Genomic DNA, 21,267 nt, shown 5'->3' on the forward strand with positions numbered 1-21,267 from the left:
TTGCACCAAGGTCAATAATGTTCATTGTGCATCTGAAAAGAACATACCATTCATAAAAAAATCATTTTTTTTTCCAACAACTTGTCTAAGTAAAAAGAAAAGAAAATTCGAAATAGAGAATATGTATAACTACCATTTGATAAAAGAACACAGTTGTAATGAAATGAGTACATAGCAAATGAACATACAATTGACATTAAAAGAACAAATTTGAATTATTTTCTTGTTAACGAGTATATAATTAGTTCAATTGTCACACAACTTACAACTTAATTTTTCCCACAAGAATTGGAAAGCCATAGATGAAGAGAAATAACAATAGAATCAAATGAAAAAACATACCAAAAGAAAATATGGTTTCAAATCAAATAACATGTTTCATATATATTCATTGAAGAACACAAGTTTTAAACAACATATCAGATAAAAAAATACATGCTTATATATATATTATTATATATTATATAATATATATATAATATATATATATATATATATATTTGCATTCTTTAAAAGTGCATGGGTCACAATAACATAAGATATAATAGAAGAAAATATAAGTATTAAAAGAGAATATTTTCTAGATAAACAGAACATACAATAAAATGAAAATAACATGTTTAATCTTTTTTTCAAAATAAATAACATACACACAGCAACAAGAACAACATCTACGTCATGTTAAAAAAGTAAAATTTCATGATTATCTACATCAACTAAAAACCAGTAAAATATCTAAATCAATGATTAAAAACAAACTGATAGTATCTCTTAAAGCTTAAGCAAGTTACTACCTCTGTTTCCTAAAGATCTTCCTTGTTAATGTTACTATAGATACCAATGAGAATCAAGTTGTGTGGGGTGTGGGGTGTGGGGTGTGGGGTGTGCCGTGTGAGGTGTGGGGTTGGTAAAATAGGAGAGAGAAAGGGGTTAAGATAAATAAACAAATAAAAAGGGTTAAGGTAGGAGAGAGAAAGAGAGTAAACTTGAATTAATAATGTAATGGTGGACCTATGATAGGGACATGAGAGGGTAAAAAGGGGAAAAAAATCCAAAAAAGGAATAAAATAAAAAAGGGAATATCTTTTGGAAACACACTTAAACGGAAAGAGGGAAGATCTTTAGGAAACGGAGGGAGTACATCATTAATTAAGGATTGTAGTACAAAGATCAAAATCATCAATAACCGTTTTTTGAAAAGGGAAAAAAAGTTGCACGATTTAATGAATGAAATGACATTTTTTAAAATTCATGGACTCTAAAAATGATAAAATGTTCTAGCTTAAAGGAAGGGACACCATTCTCTACATACACTGCATACACTTAAGTGCAAGTCCTTCTTTGCGCCTATATAAGGTGACTGCTAAACATTCCAAATCACACAATTCCTATCAGCATTTCCGTAAAACGTGTTTATCTTTACAACTCATCTTTCTTATAATATATATCATGGCTGAGAATAACAATGAGAACTTCTCTAAGCAGTTATGGAAGAAGCACAAAGGTCAAGTCATATTCTCACAATATACTCCTTTCATCATCTCTTTGGCTGCAGGTAATCTTCCAGTTAAGACTTTTGAAGGTTATCTCTACCAAGATATCCATTACCTCACGGCCTACGCTCAAGCGTGAGTAACTACTAATCACCATCCCTAGCTAGCTTCCATAGTTCCATTAATGCCTTTATTAGCTCACTGCTTGATTTATTTTGTTGTTTGATCAGGTCTTATATAGCTAATGAGTATGCATCAGATGCAGACACAAAAAATAAGCTCCAAAAGATGGGAGATGATTCGATCCGATACATCGAAAGCTATGCTTCTTTCTTTAAGGTTGGAATATTTGGAAACCTTGTCGCTCTACATTGCACCTTATTTTCCTCAACCTAGCTTCATAATCAATGCAAACTATATAAGAATACGATCCCGCTAACGGACGTTCTGGGGTGCTAGATAAGAAATATATTGTTCTACTTAATTACTCATATTTATACAAAATAATAGAATAATATATAATTTCAATGCAAAGCATTTAATGTTTTTCAAAAGGAAAGGGAAAAACATTTAATTCCAATGCAAAACATTTAAATACATTGTATTGGAATTATACATTATTATATTATTTTATATAAATATGAGTAATTAAGTAGAACAATATATTTCTTATCTAGCGTCCGGGGCGTCCCTTAACTTTTGCCATAAGAATAGTATTCAAGGAGATATGGAAAAGCCTCAAGTACTTTAATTATCAATAAATTTTGTACCCTTGCTTTTTCCATTACTGAAAGAAAAGAAAAATGGAGGGTTTAGCATTAGATGACATGGTCCTAATATTCCATAATGGCCCCGCAAAAGTTACAACATAACGTACTAGTCTTGTATGCAAAGAATGCGTGCGAAAACAAACAAAAGATCAATTACGTAATAATATATACGAAAAATTATTCATAAATCATATATTTCTGTTAATTGAGAGTATAATGGTAAAAGATGGTAAATTTGTATTTATTACATAAGGGTAGTATAAAAGAGTTTACCATTTTTGCTGTCCCCTTCCTTTTCCCTTATATAATAGAGATAATATAAAGATAATAATTTTAAAGGGAATTCTCATGGTTATAGTCTTATTATTTCTTTTCACAATACAAAAATTAGAGCATTATAAAAAAAATATGGCAACAAATTCGATGAATTGTTGATAAATAGTATCAACTCATCAGATTATTTTTCTGTTACCTATTATAAAGTTATATTTTTTTTACTCTAATTTCCAACAAATGAGAGCAAAATATTTTGAATTTGTTGCTATAGGAAATCAATTGTTTTTGTTATTTGTTGCTAAATAGCATCATATTTTCAATTTATTGCCATTTAAAAACAAACTTCGACAAATTTGTTCACATAAGAAATAAGTAACTTTACTATTTGTTATTAGACGACATCATATTTATGATCTGTTACTAAAAACTACGAACAACCAATAGTTGATTTGCTGAAATAGAAACACTTCATTTTACTATTTGCTATTAGATAACATCATATTTCCAATTTAATTTGTTGTCATTTAGCAACAGATTACGACAATCAGTATTTCATTTGTTGACATTAAAAATAATTAATTTTTTTTTTGTTGATAGTTAACATCATATTTTCAATGGTTGCCATCTAGAAACAAATAATGGAAAGAGATGTCTAATTTCTTGTCGTTGGAAACTAAATATTTTATTGTTTGTTGCTGAAATAACATCAATTTTTTCTTGAATTGTGTCTCATTTCGAAGAAAGATGAGCTAAAATACTACCTTATAAGTTAAAGGAGCTTCTCATACTAGTATTTTCAATTGCTATTTGTATGAACATCCTTCAAACTTGTAAGTGAACGTCTTCTTTATTGGTTTGCCCAAACTCATTTCTCATATAATCAAACAATTAACGGAAAACATACGGTCAACCAATGTGTATGTCTTTAACAATTAAAGAATAATTATAGTTTGTTTCTTATTTTTAGCAAATGATGTTAATAAATTTTTGCAATATGTATCAACAATTATTAATTCGTTGCTAGAGTTGGTAACGCATGTGCCAAACGTAGCAATAAATATGGCAAAAATATTTGAATAAATGTAATAGAGCAATAAAATTTCTTTAAATTTAGTAGCTAAACTCATATGGCAACAAATTGCAACAATTATTTTTTGCTTTCAATTGGTTGCCAATTCGAATTGGCAACATATATCTTATGAATAACAATAATTTTTAACTTTTAATTGTTGCTAGATTGATTTATTTATGTAGTGTTATTTAGTAGCCAAAAAAGTTTGTTTTTACCAGTGGTAGCCTTTTATTTTTATACTTGAACCAACTGACGTATTGAAATTCTCCTCCAAAAAAAAGTATGTGGCACTTAAATATCATCGTCCTAGTCTCCTAGCCTCTCATTCTCCTCATTCTCTACCTCAATTGTTAGTTTTTGACATTTGTGATAGGATCTTCTCAATTAAAGGTTTAAGCTGATTTTTTTAATGTAGTGTTGAATATATTTTTAAGATTCCATTGAACTAGAAATTTGATTTGATCCTAATTCACGCTATGTTACTAATCATTAGAGCTTGAGAAATTCAATTGACTCAAATCCTTGCCATGCTCTCTATGTGTGGTTGTGACATACGAAAGTCAATCTCATACCTCCTCTACTTTTTTTTTTTTAATTGTACCTTTTGGTTGACGCTATATATCAATCAATTTTGTTAAGCTATATTACATCATTATTGAATTAAAAAAACATAATTAAGTGAAATCTTGTTAGATTCGTCTTAATTCAAATTTTTATAATATTTACTTATACGCAATTAGAGATATTGACATTGAAAAAAGCGTTTAGGCAAACATGAAAAACAAAATGGTTCAATAAAAAAAGAAAAATTATATAATAAACTTTTTATTCTTTCCTTGACAATATTTTGTATGTCAAATTAAAATTATATTTTTTTATGTGACATGCAAAAATATTTATTATTATGAATTTGTGTAAAACATCCTTCGTTCGATTTTAAGTACAATATTTTGGCTGCTGTGGACTACTCCCTTCATCCCTTTAAGTCTGTAACAACCATTCAAAGAGATAAAGGTAGTACCTATATAGTACATTTACGTAAGCGGTTTAACAATTATGCTAAAGTTGTCTAATGAAGACATATTGTTCTTCTGCGAACATTGCAGGAATTGGGTTTAGAGTACAAGCCAGGTAGTGTTCCCAAGAATGAAGCAACAATAAGCTATATTGATTTCTTGCTAACTACAGCGAGAACGAAAGTCACGGCCTACATATTTGCAGCAATGACGCCTTGCATAAAGTTATATGCTTATCTGGGTTGGGAGGTTAAGCTCGCGTTAAGCAAAGAAGAGCTCGAAGCTAACAGATACAAGAGGTGGATTATAGACAATTCATCTGAAGATCCAGAGCCGCAAAATTCGCGAAACTTGGTAAAAATTTGAGGGGGCAATGTTTGAACCCTTAACCTCTTACTTGTGCAAAAATTGACATTACTGTTACCGCAAAAATTACGTGTTTAAAAATGAAATAACAGGGCGTACGGATAGGGGGAGAGCCACAGATTTCTTCTCAAGGGGACCAAATTAAGTTATTCCAAAAAATTAGGGGACTAAATTAAAGGAAAACTTTGATCAAATTTCTACTAAATTAGCACATTTTACCTTGGAATTTTTTAGAAAATTATAGGAGGGAGGGGGTATCGTGTTGAGGCCCCGCCCGCCCGCCTTAACTAAGTTGCGCCGTTGAGGTCAGCGATATTATCGGGATGAAATCAGTGTCCTCAATTGATCATAAATACATTATTTTCTAGTTTTTTTTTCATGAAATATACACGTACACATATATAAAACTGGATTTTAAAATATGGAGTAATTCAAAAGAGGACTCCATGCTTAGTTGATCACTATTTCTAAAACGCAATCTTACTTTCTATCTGAAAAATTAGTTCCAACACTTATTAAGGCAAGTGATTGTGAAAATTAAGATGTTATTAGGTGGTTAATGAAGCAAATATTTGGTTTGACTTTGTTTTTCCCCATTTTCTTGATAGTAGCCGATTTACTAATGGACAGTAAAATTATAAGAAAATATCATACCTCCCTCATTCCCTTATATAATAGAGATAATTGAAAAGATAGAGAAGTAGATTGTTTGAAACAAAGGATTTTGTCTAATGTTGAGTCTAAGAAAAAGCGAAGATATATAAGATAAGTAGTAGGACATTTTTTTTTAATAAAAACACATCAGTATGGTTTACCTAATGTTTTAGCTATTATTATACAAATAAAGTATTTTTTACTTGGTATGCTTTCTAAATTCTATTCGAGAAAATTAAAGGTATTTCTAAAGACTTTCCGAACCTATGTCACAAGACACATGTTAAGAATTTTTCAATTTCATTAAAAAATATAGTATAATAAGATTCTATTTTGGAGATAATAAATAAGGATAAATATTTTTTTTAAAATAAAGAGAATGCCATTGCAAGATAGGGGGAGAAATTGGGAATTCTCCCTGCAAGGGATGAGAATCAAACTCTATTATAGGGATGGAAATAGAATCTTATAACCAATAGGTCCATTTTGATCCTCAATAAGGATAGATATTGAACATAGAGAGAATCATGTAAGATTTTTTTAATCTGAATTGGTTGGATTTTGAAACGAAATTTTTTTATTACAATAATATCTTATATATAAATTTTTACACTCTTAACTTATGCCTTGTAATATAGGTTATAAAAACCGTATCTCTAAATAGTTCCTATACCAATTTACTTCTATACTTCTTGAGCCTACCAATAATAAAAACAAAAGCTCACTTTTTGGTCAAGGAACTAACATTAAACCATATATAGTTGGCTTTAGAAACACATCACTATGATACTGATACATTATTACTTGTTGTTTTTAAAAAAAAAAATTGTCAATTTTTTTTTTTTTAAATACAAGTTTTTTTTTATAAAAACAATCTTTTAAAAAAAGATTGACTAAAGAAACATTTTAAATAAAATTATTTTTGCAAGGAATAACCTTGACTCATTTTTTCAATATTGACCCATTTTTTCGATATACCAATTATGTAGCGCATGGGCAGGGCCATCTTGAAGATTTTGGGGTCCCGGTTCTAACATGAAAATTGGGCCCCTAAATTTATAGAAAATAAAGATGAAAAGTTAGAGTTCTAAAGATGGAAAGTTGAAAATCTAAAGATAAATCATTGACAAATTTATTAAGGGTGGAAAACAAGGGTGATTTTTTCAAATATAAAGTAAAATTTTCAAAATAATATATTTTGGGGCCTTTATAATTGTGGGGGCCCTGTCCTGTTGGACTTCTTGCACACCCTCATCTACCCCTCTGCGCATGGGACTCATGTTTCGTATGTGTCACCTTACTTCGCTCCATAATACTCATATATAAACCCATATTTTCGATTCGGGTTCTGTATATATGTGAGAATATTGATGGAAATTGGCTTAAACTAAAGAAATACAAGTCATGTGCACTCAACATGGTAGGTACTAGCCTTCATATGCACGCGATGCGTGCGTTAATTTCAAATTTTGTTATTCTATTAGATACTCCATTCGTACTTTATTTATGATTAAACTTAAATGTGAAAAATTCAACAGTTAAATGAATTTAGATATATTAATTTGCTAATGTAAAAAAATAAAAAATCAAGGTTGTGAGTGATTGTTAACATTAATTTTTTGTGAATGAATATTGAACAGAAAGAACAAAAATAATGTGTTGGTTTAACTGAATTAAAGAGTATCAAAGGTAGTGAATGTTCAGACTTTTCATCTGCACGTTATGTATGCCATCTTTTTTTTTTAAGGTATAAATATTTTGTCCATTTAATTTTTGATTGAAGTATTTGATGCATACACCATTTTAAACTTGTTTTAAATGGCAAGTTGGAATGAGAATTTTTAAATGATTTGCTTTTGTAATTTTTTTCATTCCATTAATTAGATAATTAAGGATATTTTAGTCACTTCAAAAGAGGACACCACACCTCCTCCCTTGGCTTATATAATAGAGATTGATGAGTCAACGCCGAAAAATACGTGGTTAATACTGGAAAAAATGGTCAACGTTCGTCTTTGTAGAAAAATTAAGTTCAAGGTTTTCTTTTATCAAAATTTGCGATCTTTTTAGGTTTTACCTTTCAAAATGCTCTGTACAAGTTTTATGAGATCCTCGTTTCTCACTCCGTCCTTGTGGCACTCTAAAGCAAGGAAAAAATTGTATAAAAAGGAGCAACCCAAGTATCATACTTTGTTCGTTCCAGTATATTATGAAAACTTTTCTTTCAAGTTTGTCCCAAATTAGTTTTAACACTTTCAGTTTTTGGCATAGTCTCACTATTATTAGATTATTTCTTTTACCTCCTTTGATCCACATTTTATCTTTATCAATCATGAATTATCCAACTTTCTTTATCCTCCAATTAGAAATACTCCACTAACTCCTATATATCACATCTACATTTTAAATAAAATAGCTTTTGATAAACACACTACAATTTATCACCTTAAACTACACGCCCCAACCAATGTTTAAATCTTTATGGGATGGATGGAGTAATAGTTATGCTAAACTGTGACCTATAACAGACACTATTCATTAATTAAGAAAAAACCTCATTTTTCTTTTGTATTCTTCTCAATAGTCAATACACCCTCTTACTTTTCCCCCTTCTTTCCAAAGTAGCCCTAAATATGCTACTATAATATATTGTGACTATTAAGAAACATTTTCCCCTTTTTAAATAAAATTTTCTTGATCAGTCAAGCAGCTAACTAACATTCCGTGATTTCTTCTAAAACATAGAGAAGTGCTAAAGAGATGGATGACTATCTCGATAAGCTAAGTGCAGGACTACCCCAACAAGAACTTGACGAAATTGAGAAGCTTTTTAAGCAGGGTTTGCAACACGAGACAGAGTTCAATTTAGCACAACAAATAGATGGTCATGAGGTTGTGGTTCCTCTATGGAAGGAGCTTACAGGTTTCAACTTCCCTTTACTTTCAGATTTTGACCTCTGTTGCAGCAAGTCATCTAGTGATTTGAAAAGTCTTGCAGCTTATGAGCAGCTTATATCTAATGAACTTCTAAAAGTTCCATCTCCAGGTAAACAGAAGTTAACACCCTCAAGTTAGAAAGTTGTTTAATTTGGGTTTAATTGTGTGGTCCTTTTCACAAAAGGGTTATTAAGGGCTACTCCGTTTTATTTAATTATTATATTTTTTTTAAATGCTTGTTTTTTTTTTTAAGTACTACATTATTTAAATTTTTTTTATAAAGGGTACTTGACCAACCTTCTTTTTCCAAAAAAAAACTACTTCCTCCGTTTTTAATAGTTGTAATATTTGACTTTTCACATTTGACATTAAGATGAATCTAACAAGATTTATTTTTATAAATATTAAAGAGAATATTTGATAAAAGATTGTACAATTGGACTATGAAAAATGAAACAAAAATTATATTATGGAACGGAGGGACTGGAGCAATAAGTGCCTTTAGGACTCAATATTTCTCCTTTTGGTCCCTTATTATATAATAACATTTATATTTTAAAAACACACGTTCACGTTTACAAATAATTGTCATTCATCGGCAATTATTTACATTAATTGTTTTTTGTAGGAGAATACAGCTTCGCGGCAATACAAACAGCTTTTGGGTCAGTTGCTGAATCAGAGAAAATGTCATTTCCAAAAGATGTTAGCTTTGGACAATTTGAGGCTGAAAGTGGTTGTATCAGTTTATCATCGAGAGTTTTACAGAAAGACAATCTGGATGCTAGTGCATACGTAATTTCAGCATATTGGAGTGATGATAGTATCAAGTCAGCTTTAACAAAAGGTAAAGTACGTAAGTTTTAAGTATCATTTTGTGTTATATCTCATATACTATACTTTATCACTAGGCCAACCATCATCTATGTTTTTTGGTATGTTGAAATCTGGGATCTTTTGGTTTTCATGGTCATTCTTTTAGCGAGTTGCTATGTCTGTTACCAGGAGGTTTGGCTGATAAGATATCACACGCTGGAAACAAAGGATCAGTTGAATCTTCCATTGATAAACTTGAAGCATTCAACAATATATTGCAGAAAAATGATAATGAAGCCAAGAAGTTCAGCTTGTATATTGGAGATTCAGTTGGTGATTTGCTTTGCCTACTCAAGGCTAACATAGGAGTTGTTTATGGATCAAATGTAAATTTTAAAAACCTTGAGGAGCACTTCTTAGTTTCATTTGTCCCATTGTTCAAAGGTTTGATTCAGAAGCAGATGGAATACAAGGAACAAACATCTCTATTATCATGGAAACCCAGCCCTGGTGTTATCTACAATTTCACTTACTGGGCTGAAATGGAGGCATTCATTTTGGGGTCTTAAGGTAAAATTATAGCTTTTGAGGATGAGATCGAGATATAAATCAATAATGTTAGTTTGTGATATATATAGTCGTATCGTCCTCATCTTGTACTATCATTAATTTTTTTCTTCTTAGGATTCTACATGGTTTTGCTTTACTCTGTAAGTAAAGGTGTTTACATGTGGATAAAAAAAAGTTGTATGTTCTTTATTAATAATGTCATAATAAAGATTGATTAGTGGACTAATATAAGGTCCATTAATCAATTGATTTGTTTGGGAAAATGTTTTAGTCTCTCATGCTCTTGTTAGTGTTATAATTTCCTATTATTATTTTAAATATATAAGGTAAATTTTAATACAAAGAATTCGGTGTCCCTCTACTTCAGAATCATACCTAATTTATCATCCTTAGAAATATGAAGATGAGATATCCTGTCAAATAATTTAAACTCATTACTAAGCAATGATCACAGTTTGCTACCCAGTCAGCAGGTCTGTTGCCTTTTCCATAGATGTTGTTACCACCATTTTTAGATGTATGATAGTATTTATTACTAAACATTGTATTCGACCTCAAAAGGGTTAATTTCACCTTAATATAAAGGCCCACTTATAGCATGAAGCCCATTGAATGAAGTCAATATAAGTCAAATTCAATATAATAATACCATCAAAATGATCAGGAAAGGAAAGTTTAAGAATGACAAAGATACGAGCTGTTAAAGAGTAATCATGAGATGAATCCACATACGGAAGTACGTGCAACGCTACGGTTATTCAGCTCCAGAAGATGGTTGAGATTCAAATCAAAGATGATTCAAATGTTTTCCCTCCAAGAAAGTATGGAAATTACGTATCACATTGAATTATAAAATAGAAGAAGTAAGGACCATGAAGCAAAAGACAATCAAACATCACGCAACATCTTGATACAATTACTCTTTTCTTAACGTAGCTTAGCCTTAGACTAGCCAACCCCTTTTGGGATTATAGTTTAATTCATTAGATTCAGGACATGTCCTGGCGTCAAGTTATGTAATTCTCCGATTGAAGCAAGGAACCATGGAGGTAACAATCTTCATCTTCATGTTTTCCCTTTAGTTTAGCCTGTCTTATCCTCGTATGTGTTGTGAAATCTTTCCTTAAAGTTTGTGGTATATATGGGAATGTTTTGCTTTAATTAAAAGATTAACTAGTTATTAGGCCCGGGCCATGCCCGGGTAAGAAAAAATTTCATTTATTAATTGATAGGCGTGTCGCGCACCTAACAAAAATAAATAACCTAACTAATCCTCCTAACTATGTAGTAGGGTAAGTCAGAGTCGATCCCACAGAGAGAAAGTTGTTCTATGATTAGAACTTAAATAATGGTAAGACTAAGAGAGATTAATATCAAGAATAATGGTGGAATTAAACTATACTAATCAATATAAAAATAAAAGACTCTACAGTTAAGTATCCCCACTAGCACGAAATAATACAAAATAATTTCTACCTCAAACTAATAAATTAAATGTTCACAAGGAAAAGTACACCCTATAAAGTACCATAAACCTCTCCCGAGTATCTATGGCTTCTCTAATATGCATTCAAGCCTACTCCCGTGGAATCATGCAAATTAAAGACATTAAACACGACACTTTAATTTCCTAACAATCCGTTCTACCTACTCCCGTGGAGAACTTCATGTCCTTAATTGAAATATTCAAATCCATCAAAATCCAACTCCCGTTGTGATCAAGACAATGGAATCATAACAATACTAGTTATCCCTAATCTAGTATTGACATATGCACAATCAATTAAGCAAGAACAATTAATAATTAATATGAGAATTTAAAGAAACAATCATGAATTAAATCATACTAGGGTTCAACTTAACTATAGATAAAAGAAACTACTCTATCATGAAATAAATAATGAAATCTAAAACTATAAAAGAAAACATAATTAAACAAATCAATGAAAGAAAACAATAGAACTCATGAATTAATGAAAAAGAATAAAACCTAGGCTTTACACTAAAAAACTAGAGAGAAAGAGAGGAGAGAAAACTAAACCTAAAAAGAAAATAACGTGGGAGGGAGGAGGAGAGGAGAAAGAATGAAAACCTCTCTAAATAAATATTCAATAATTTAATATGACTTGGAAAGTAATTTACAAGATAAGGAAAATCTTAAATAAATCATTAATACGCGGATTAGTGATCCGCGCGTACGCGTGGCATATTCCAGCAGAATCAGTGCAATTTTCCGAAAGGCATAACTCCTTGACTAAAAGTCTCCTCGGGGCGTGCCACCTATCGTTGGAAAGCTCTTCAAGTCTAGTTTCCAAATATGCTGGAATTATCGATTCTAAGAATCACATCAAAAGTTATGATCAGAAGAGTAGACATGACTCCTTTTTCACATTTCTTCTAATGATTTTCCGCTTCGTTTTCGCTCAAATTCGTACTATAAAATATCTATGACGATCCTTATGCATTGTAGCTTCCTTCCAAGTGCTCCTAATCCTCAACCTTGATTAATCATACTCCAAATATGTCCTCAAGGCCTGAAATTCATCAAAAACAAGAAAACATACCGAATAGGAGTAGAAAAATATAACTTAAGAATATAATGCATCAATGAACCTAAATATGAAACTAAATGCTCTAAAATGCAACCTAAATGCAACTAAAAACTATATATAAATATGACTTATCAAACTCTCCCAAGCTAAACCATTGTTTGTCCTCAAGCAATAAGACATAGAAATCGGAAAAGTTAGACAACCTACAATATAGGACTACAACAGGGCTAAACACTCAATTGAAAACACAAGAGATATAATCACTACATACGCCAAGCATCGAAACAAGCTCGAACAAAGCCGCATAGCATGTCATGTATCGCAATCGACTTTCCAATCATACCACAAACCATCTCTCCCAAACTGGATTTAACCAAACATGACAGACCTCACTATAGTTATGTGCACTCAAATCTCTCATGTGTTTAAGGGTTAAATAATGACTCTCAACCTAAATCAGTCGACTCAGATGAAGCAAATATTCTTTAACTTTGACTTTTTGACTCACTTAATGCTCAACAATACAATACATAATGATCAAGAAGACTTTTAAGGGTTGTAATGGGGCTGAGGTTAAGGGTATGGAACATAATTTGGAAATTGTGGTGGAAAAACCAAGATGGGGGAGCATCATATAACTAAAAATATGACCAAGATATATCACAACTCCATGCAACAACCAACAATCTCCAAATATAATCAACAACCTTTTTCACTCAATAAATTCAATCATAACCCTTTTTATTTCACTTTATTCACAATTTTTTTTTTCACTTCTTTTTTTCATTTCATTTTTCACCTTTTTTTGTGTTTCTTTTTTTTTTCAAATTTTCATTTCAATTTCCAAGCTCACTAGACATATTTTTCATCCATCTAACCACAAATAGAGCACTTCAATTCAATACGAACCAAACCAACACTAATACTCGCTCCCCCAAGCTAGGCTTGGGACAAGAATCAATTGTGGCCAATGGCTTGTAATGTAGGTATCAATCAAACAAAGTCAGAAAAGGCTCAGTGGGGCTAGAGGAAGGATAATATGAAAACAAGAATAACTCTGGAGCTAAGATCATCAAATGAAACGCCTCAATCATATCAAAATGTATGCACTATCAAATATCAAGGAGTACCAAGTCAAAGTCAAGATCAATGCAACAACGAGGAACTAATCACACATGAAAGAACAGAACTGACACAGATACGTCAGTTTATAGGCGCAAAAGCTCACTTAGGTTAAGGTGTCTGCATAGTAATATTAAATCGAGTCAGAGAGAGATCAATCAATCTTACCACAAATACTCAGTTGCGAAACAATCGTGCTATGAAGTATCATGAACAAGATGAGTGACACTTAACAAATGTAGTAAAATATCAACAAGGTTCTCAAAAAATTTTAGCAGTAGTCCTATAGATGCAACTAAAATGAGATGAAATCTAATATGAGATGAAATATGATAATACAACTAAGAAAACAGTACAATTTTTTTGGTTACACGTAAACTCCCACTCCTAATAAGCAGTACAAACCGTGCAACATCCTACGAAAGCAATGAAATCTACACTAAAAAGCAATAAAAGATGGAATATTCCTCCCCCAAGCTAGAATATGCAGTGTCCTCACTGCATAAACCAGTTCAGAAAAGGAACGAAAACCAACTCCTGGATAACCAAATCACCAAAGTCGCCCACCAAAAGCCACAACACCACAAAAACCACACAGAATTCCAGATCCCACAATCCAAAAATTCAATCAATGTGTTGAAAAGATTCTCAACAAGAGGACATCAAAACAAAAATCCAAGCAAAAATTTTAAAGTCATATAAGGAATATTAACAATACAAAATATAAAAGCTTACTACCCAATTGAAGTATCGAATAAGCTTAAAAATCATATCCACGACTTCTTGAAGACTAACTTGAACTTTTGTTTGCTGCCTTTTTGCACAAATCCTACAACAATCATCAATTAAAGAAAGGAAAAAAAAAATTAGATGATTATGAGAAAAGGTAATAGTAAAAGAAAAAAAATGAAAAAAAAAAAAAAATCAGCCTAATTCGAATGAAAGAAAAGAAAAGAAAAGAAAAGCGGGGGAAAACAAAAGCAAGAAAGAAAGAGAAAAAAAAAAAAAAAGGAAAAAAGAACAGAGGGAAATCGTGAATGGCCGAAGAAGGAAGGCGGGAGGATGGTGGTGGCGTGGGTCGCTACTAGCGCCGTTTGGGCGGCGAGCAGGAGAAGGAGACTGACAGGCGAAGAGGAGAAGAGGCGGAGAAAGGAGGGAGGTGCGCGCTGGTTGACGCCGGCGACGGGTGATGATGGTGCGCCGATGCTGGACACGGTAGTCAGTGGCGAGTTGACGGTGTTGGCTCTCAGGTTTTCTGTGGTGGTCAGTGATGGAGTGAAGGAGAGGATGCGTGAGGAAGGAACGCTAGGAGATTGTGTGTCAGTGATTGGCTGATGACGGTTGTCGTCGGTGGTGGTGTGCGTACAGGCGCCGGAAATAATTCCGTTGCGGGTGATGCCGGTAAAGTGACGGTGCTGGGCTGAAACGAATGAATCCGGCCACGTGGTGGGGGTGGGGTTCTGGGCAGCGCTATATATATATATATTTTTTTTTTTTTTTTGAACGTTTTTCGAACAGCAACCAGCAAGCCAGCGGGCCCAGCCGAGAGTCTATTGCGCTGGGTTGTGTTTAGGCCACCGCAATTTCCACCTACAATCACAAGAACCAACAAAAACACATAAAAAAACATGCAAAAATAATGAAAAAAAAAATCAAAATAAAAAGTAAAGAAAAGAAGAAATAAACTAAGTCAAAACTCGGGTTGCCTCCCAATAAGCGCAAATTTAAGGTCTTGCATGACCGTTTAAGATTAGTAGACCACTTATAATAGTTCAATGCTCGAAGAAGCTTATCATATGTTCCTGCAAACATCTCAGAGCATATTATATAACAGTGAAAAGGAAAAATGAAAAAAATTAGTACTAAAACTACAAAAAGAAAATTCAAAGGAATAATTACATTTACAAGAAGAAGTAAAAGAAAAATTGTTAGTCTTTTTACATGACTCAAAAGAAAGAAAAGAAACTAACTGTACATTATTTACATTATCATGAAAGTCATTCAAAAGGGGAGAAAGAAGGAACGATGGAGGATATAATATAGGGGAAGAAGATATAATATCAAGTTTCTCAGAGAATGGAACATGAGACTCAAAAACAATAGGTGATACCGATAAAGACTCATAAATCATCTCACGCTCAACTTGACTTTCCTCCAAAGAAGAAATTTCAACCATGGCTTCTTCCTCCTGCAAAACATCCATCACATTAGTCGTTCTTTCAATCTTTTCATCATCCCAATAGCTCTCATTTATTATCCACCCCTCATTATCATCATAAATAAACGGATTGGGGCTATAATTCTGAGCAAATTGACATTCAAATTGGGAAGAGAGGTCGAAACCATCTATTAATGTCACATCACAAGAAGAAAAATCATGAGAAGTAGACTGACAATTAGAACAATAAGGGGATGGTGACATGTAAGTTTGGGGTGAAAGAGCAGATGAAGACATCTCCCACTCATAAGTATCTCTAGCCAACCACTCAATTAAATCCCAACAATAATCAGGCGATTGGAAGAGAAATCCTCCATCACACAGAGATTCTACCACCATCCTAGTTTCTTCATTTAACCCCTCATAAATCACTAGGCACATATCCCATAATTCGATTCCATGATTAGGACCTATAAAATCACCAAGTCTGTGATAGTATTTCCAAAACAATTCATTCTCATAGTGAGGAAAAGAAAAAATTGCTCTAGAATTACTAGCATATACATGGGATTCACATAACATATGAGGTAATTCAGGAGAACTCATGCAAAAATTGGGAGGATTTTGATATGATGCATCAAAACTGTAAACATGAGAATCCCAAGAATTTCGACTATGTTTCCTAGCAAAAGAATCATTCCCATCATGAAAATAACATGACTCCATGATACAGAAAAGTTATAAAAAAATATTCACAAAAGAGAGAAAAGAAAAAAAAAGTTTACAATTTAGTCTCACCAACAATAAAAAAAAACAAAATAGAACAAAACCGTCTCCCCGGCAATGGCGCCAAAATTTTGATAGGCGTGTCGCGCACCTAACAAAAATAAATAACCAAACTAATCCTCCTAACTATGTAGTAGGGTAAGTCAGAGTCGATCCCACAGAGAGAAAGTTGTTCTATGATTAGAACTTAAATAATGGTAAGACTAAGAGAGATTAGTATCAAGAATAATGGTGGAATTAAACTATACTAATCAATATAAAAATAAAAGACTCTACAGTTAAGTATCCCCACTAGCACGAAATAATACAAAATAATTTCTACCCCAAACTAATAAATTAAATGTTCACAAGGAAAAGTACACCCTATAAAGTACCATAAACCTCTCCCGAGTATCTATGGCTTCTCTAATATGCATTCAAGCCTACTCCCGTAGAATCATGCAAATTAAAGACATTAAACACGACACTTTAACTTCCTAACAATCCATTCTACCTACTCCCGTGGAGAACTTCATGTCCTTAATTGAAATATTCAAATCCATCAAAATCCAACTCCCGTTGTGATCAAGACAATGGAATCATAACAATACTAGTTATCCTAATCTAGTATTGGCATATGCACAATCAATTAAGCAAGAACAATTAATAATTAATATGAGAATTTAAAGAAACAATCATGAATTAAATCATACTAGGGTTCAACTTAACCATAGATAAAAGAAACTACTCTATCATGAAATAAATAATGAAATCTAAAACTATAAAAGAAAACATAATTAAAGAAATCAATGAAAGAAACCAATAGAACTCATGAATTAATGAAAAAGAATAAAACCTAGGGTTTACACTAAAAACTAGAGAGAAAGAGAGGAGAGAAACTAAACCTAAAACCTAAAAAGAAAATAACGTGGGAGGGAGGAGGAGAGGAGAAAGAATGAAAACCTCTCTAAATAAATATTCAATAATTTAATATGACTTGGAAAGTAATTTACAAGATAAGGAAAATCTTAAATAAATCATTAATACGCGGATTAGTGATCCACGCGTACGCGTGGCATATTCCAGCAGAATCAGTGCAATCTTCCGAAAGGCATAACTCCTTGACTAAAAGTCTCCTCGGGGCGTGCCACCTATCGTTGGAAAGCTCTTCAAGTCTAGTTTCCAAATATGCTGGAATTACTCGATTCTAAGAATCACATCAAAAGGTATGATCAGAAGAGTAGACATGACTCCTTTTTCACATTTCTTCTAATGATTTTCCGCTTCGTTTTCGCTCAAATTCGTACTATAAAATATCTATGACGATCCTTACGCATTGTAGCTTCCTTCCAAGTGCTCCTAATCCTCAAGCTTAATTAATCATACTCCAAATATGTCCTCAATGCCTGAAATTCATCAAAAACAAGAAAACATACCGAATAGGAGTAGAAAAATATAACTTAAGAATATAATGCATCAATGAACCTAAATATGAAACTAAATGCTCTAAAATGCAACCTAAATGCAACTAAAAACTATATATAAATATGACTTATCATTAATATAATACTTGATGATAATAATACTAAATACAACTTAGTCTAGTGGTTAACACTTTAGTATATGTACTTGAGGTCTCGATATCAAATTCTATACTACGTAATTTCTAAATTTTTTTATTGTACATGGATTACATGAACTAAAACTCCCTAGGGAGAGTTGCACCATTTCTTGTTTATGCATGCCTTTTAATATATTTATATAGATTATTGCTTGCTCCATTTATTGCATCTCGACTGAATTTCATAGGCGTTGTAGTTTAATCATTAATTAAATTTCAATAAAGTACGTTAGCAAGGTTTTATCTAATTAAAACCGATAACCCCCAGGGGTTAAGCCTCCCGTGACATTCAGTATAAAACTATTGAATGTGCATTGACTTCTTTGCAAGGTCAACAAACTCATTTTGCACCAACAAGTTTTTTGGCTACCAAATTGTGAAATTTCTTTTTCATACTTTTTGCAATTTAACTGTATGAATCAGTTATTGTCATTTTCATTAAAATGTCGGACACACGTTCTAGAAAGAATAAAGAAGTTGCTCAAGATGAATAAAGTTTCCATAACATGGAAACTTGTTGTTCAATACCTTCAGAGACTAAAGCGCAAAGTAACAATGGTGAACCAACTCATCATGGTCAGGAAGAGTCAAATGGAGAGACCCCTAAAAGGGAAAGCTCATCTCCAAGTATTACTGGTCGTGGACTTTTACATGAATTGTATGGAAAGTTCAATGAGATAGTATAATATTTACTGTTGCAGGCCATAGAGAGTCAAAGACAATAATTTGATTCTAACCACAGAACTCTAGCCTATGAGTCTGCCAGAGTCTTCACATACATCCTCCAAAGGATAAGTGAGGAAAATAGAGAAATTAACTCAAGGCAAATTGTTTGAATACTCATAGATATCAATGATACTATGAGTGCAACTTTAACGACAATGTCTAAGTCTCTCGCTACTGAAGAAGTTTCTCGCTTAGAACCACTAGTCGAAAAACACTATCAGTTAAACGAGAAATTAGTTAAGGCCTTAGAAGAGTTCCCACTAAATAGAGTGAGGGTAAGTCGTGGCATAAAGCCAGATCTTCCTCTAATAGGTTACCCACCAAGGGTAGATTTCTCTCATCCTGAAACTAGAGATCCATTAATCTCAAATGATCCACAAATTCCTCCCACGAGCATCAAACAAGGGTAATACCCTTGAGGCTTGGAGAGGGTAATCATGGAAACCTTAGGATAAGTGATGGAACGGTAGTGGGCGTGGAGCCAGGCTAACACCAGGCGTCAGGATATCATCAACCTTCGTTTTTCATGGGTGGTGGACAAATTGGTGACAACACACATCAATCTAGACCATCACAAGGAGGGCACATGCAAGGTACTTTTGTTGCAAGCAACAATATTAGCTCACCTCATGCATATGTGCCTCTTAACCAACGAAATATGGTTGGGATTCCATCTACACCCTATGCTTATATATATGTCTAACCAACCAACTATGGTTAGTATGCCTCATTATGGGAATGTTCCATGGCATGGTCAACCCCAAGCTCCGTTTGTCCAAGCAATTGGTGCTATCAACAGGGGATGCCCACAAATGAGCATACGTGCCCACCACAAATGGCACAAGGAGAAGCCAATCCTAATTTTATGCATCGCCAGGAGACCCCTATGGGAGGTTATCAAAATCAACCTTTCATTCCTAACCCTAGTCATATGTATGATCAACTAGTAGGTGTGGGGAATATGGGATACCCAGGGAGGCATCATGATTCATTTGTGGCACAAGTTGAGGCACTGGTCCAAAGATTAGTAGGTGATCATTCTAGGAAAGATCAGAGGCAAATATGTCAAAAACCTTACCCTGCATGGATTGATAGAGCAAATCCATTTCCTAGAACGTTTAAAATATCCGAATTTACCTTGTTCTCAAGCAATGATGGAGTTTATGCTGACGAACATTTAGTCAAGTTCAATTGTCAATGTAGGGAAGCAGCTGACAATGACTTCTTAAAATTGAGAATGTTTTCCATGTCTTTAACTGAGACAGCTTTTGGTGGTATACTAATTTACCACCAAAATCTATCCACTCTTGGCAGGATATGCAAGTGCAATTTATAAATGATTTTGCACGCGCTAAACCTGGAGCGACTTTAAGTGATTTGGCCAGCATTCAACAAAAGTTAGCGAGTCCGTAGAAGACTACCTATCTAGATTCAAAATGGCTAAGATTAGGTGTCATGTTAGCATTCTCGAAAGAGAGTTTTTTTACAAATGGCTTAAGAGGGAATGTTAATACAGTTTTGAAAAAGGTTTGATGGCCATGCCTTTGGCGATTTTGTTGAACTAGCTGAAAGTACAGCAAGACACCAAAGTTTTTTCACCCAAAATGAGGAACCCTTCCACTTTGAAACTGCACAAGAAGTGGACGTAGCAAAAATCGTTCATGGAGTACCTTATAAGTGTTATCCACTAGAGAAGAAAGAGTTTCTGGCGCAAAAGGATTTGAAATATGGGTAAAAGAGGGCATATACCTTTGATGCTAAGAAATCTAATGCTATTCTCGATTGGTTATTATCTAACATAAAGATAAAACTAGTAGGAAGGCATAAAGTAAGAACCGCTAATGAAGTTAAGGGTAAAAAATACTGTAAATGGCATGATGCAGTAACTCATGACACTTATGACTGCATTATTTTTAAAAAGAAAATCCAGGATGAAATTGATAAGAAAAATGATGAAGATGTTAATGTACTTGGAATGGGTGAACCATTTGAACTATTCTGTGAAATGGTAGAGATTAACAAAGTTTTTACTATCACTATGCAGGCATCTCAAGCTACCAAAATAGGTAACCAGCTCTTCAACAAATTGCTTGATGAAGGAATCTTTGTTATGCCAAAGATTGCCAATAAAGAAGGATTAGAAGATATGTGCAGATGGCATATGATTGGGTCACATACAACAGACGAATGCCAAATATACAGGGGGTTCCTAACTAGGCAATTATGTCTCAAAACACTGGTTGTCTCCGAAGTGGCACAACATGTCATGGAGCTAGAAGCCTATAAGACCAGGTTAGCGAAAGCTAAGCTTGGCGATGCCTTAGGAAAGAGCTAAGACCTATAAAGAGGTTGT

At 33.0% G+C, this 21,267-nt stretch overlaps 1 protein-coding gene across 1 annotated transcript; it reads left to right on the plus strand.

The window, feature by feature from the left end:
* The first annotated feature begins 1,397 nt into the window (after positions 1–1,397).
* Positions 1,398–10,233, plus strand: LOC104886998 (bifunctional TH2 protein, mitochondrial). Its single transcript, XM_048638933.1, has 6 exons — positions 1,398–1,628; positions 1,724–1,832; positions 4,718–4,981; positions 8,393–8,693; positions 9,213–9,431; positions 9,590–10,233. Exons 1-6 carry the CDS (start codon positions 1,450–1,452, stop codon positions 9,967–9,969), a joined length of 1,452 nt encoding a protein of 483 aa, XP_048494890.1. The 5' UTR covers positions 1,398–1,449; the 3' UTR covers positions 9,970–10,233.
* Positions 10,234–21,267: the final 11,034 nt, after the last annotated feature.

This window comes from Beta vulgaris, chromosome 2 (genome assembly GCF_026745355.1).
Source record: "Beta vulgaris subsp. vulgaris cultivar EL10 chromosome 2, EL10.2, whole genome shotgun sequence".
NCBI classification, from domain to species: Eukaryota; Viridiplantae; Streptophyta; class Magnoliopsida; order Caryophyllales; family Amaranthaceae; genus Beta; species Beta vulgaris.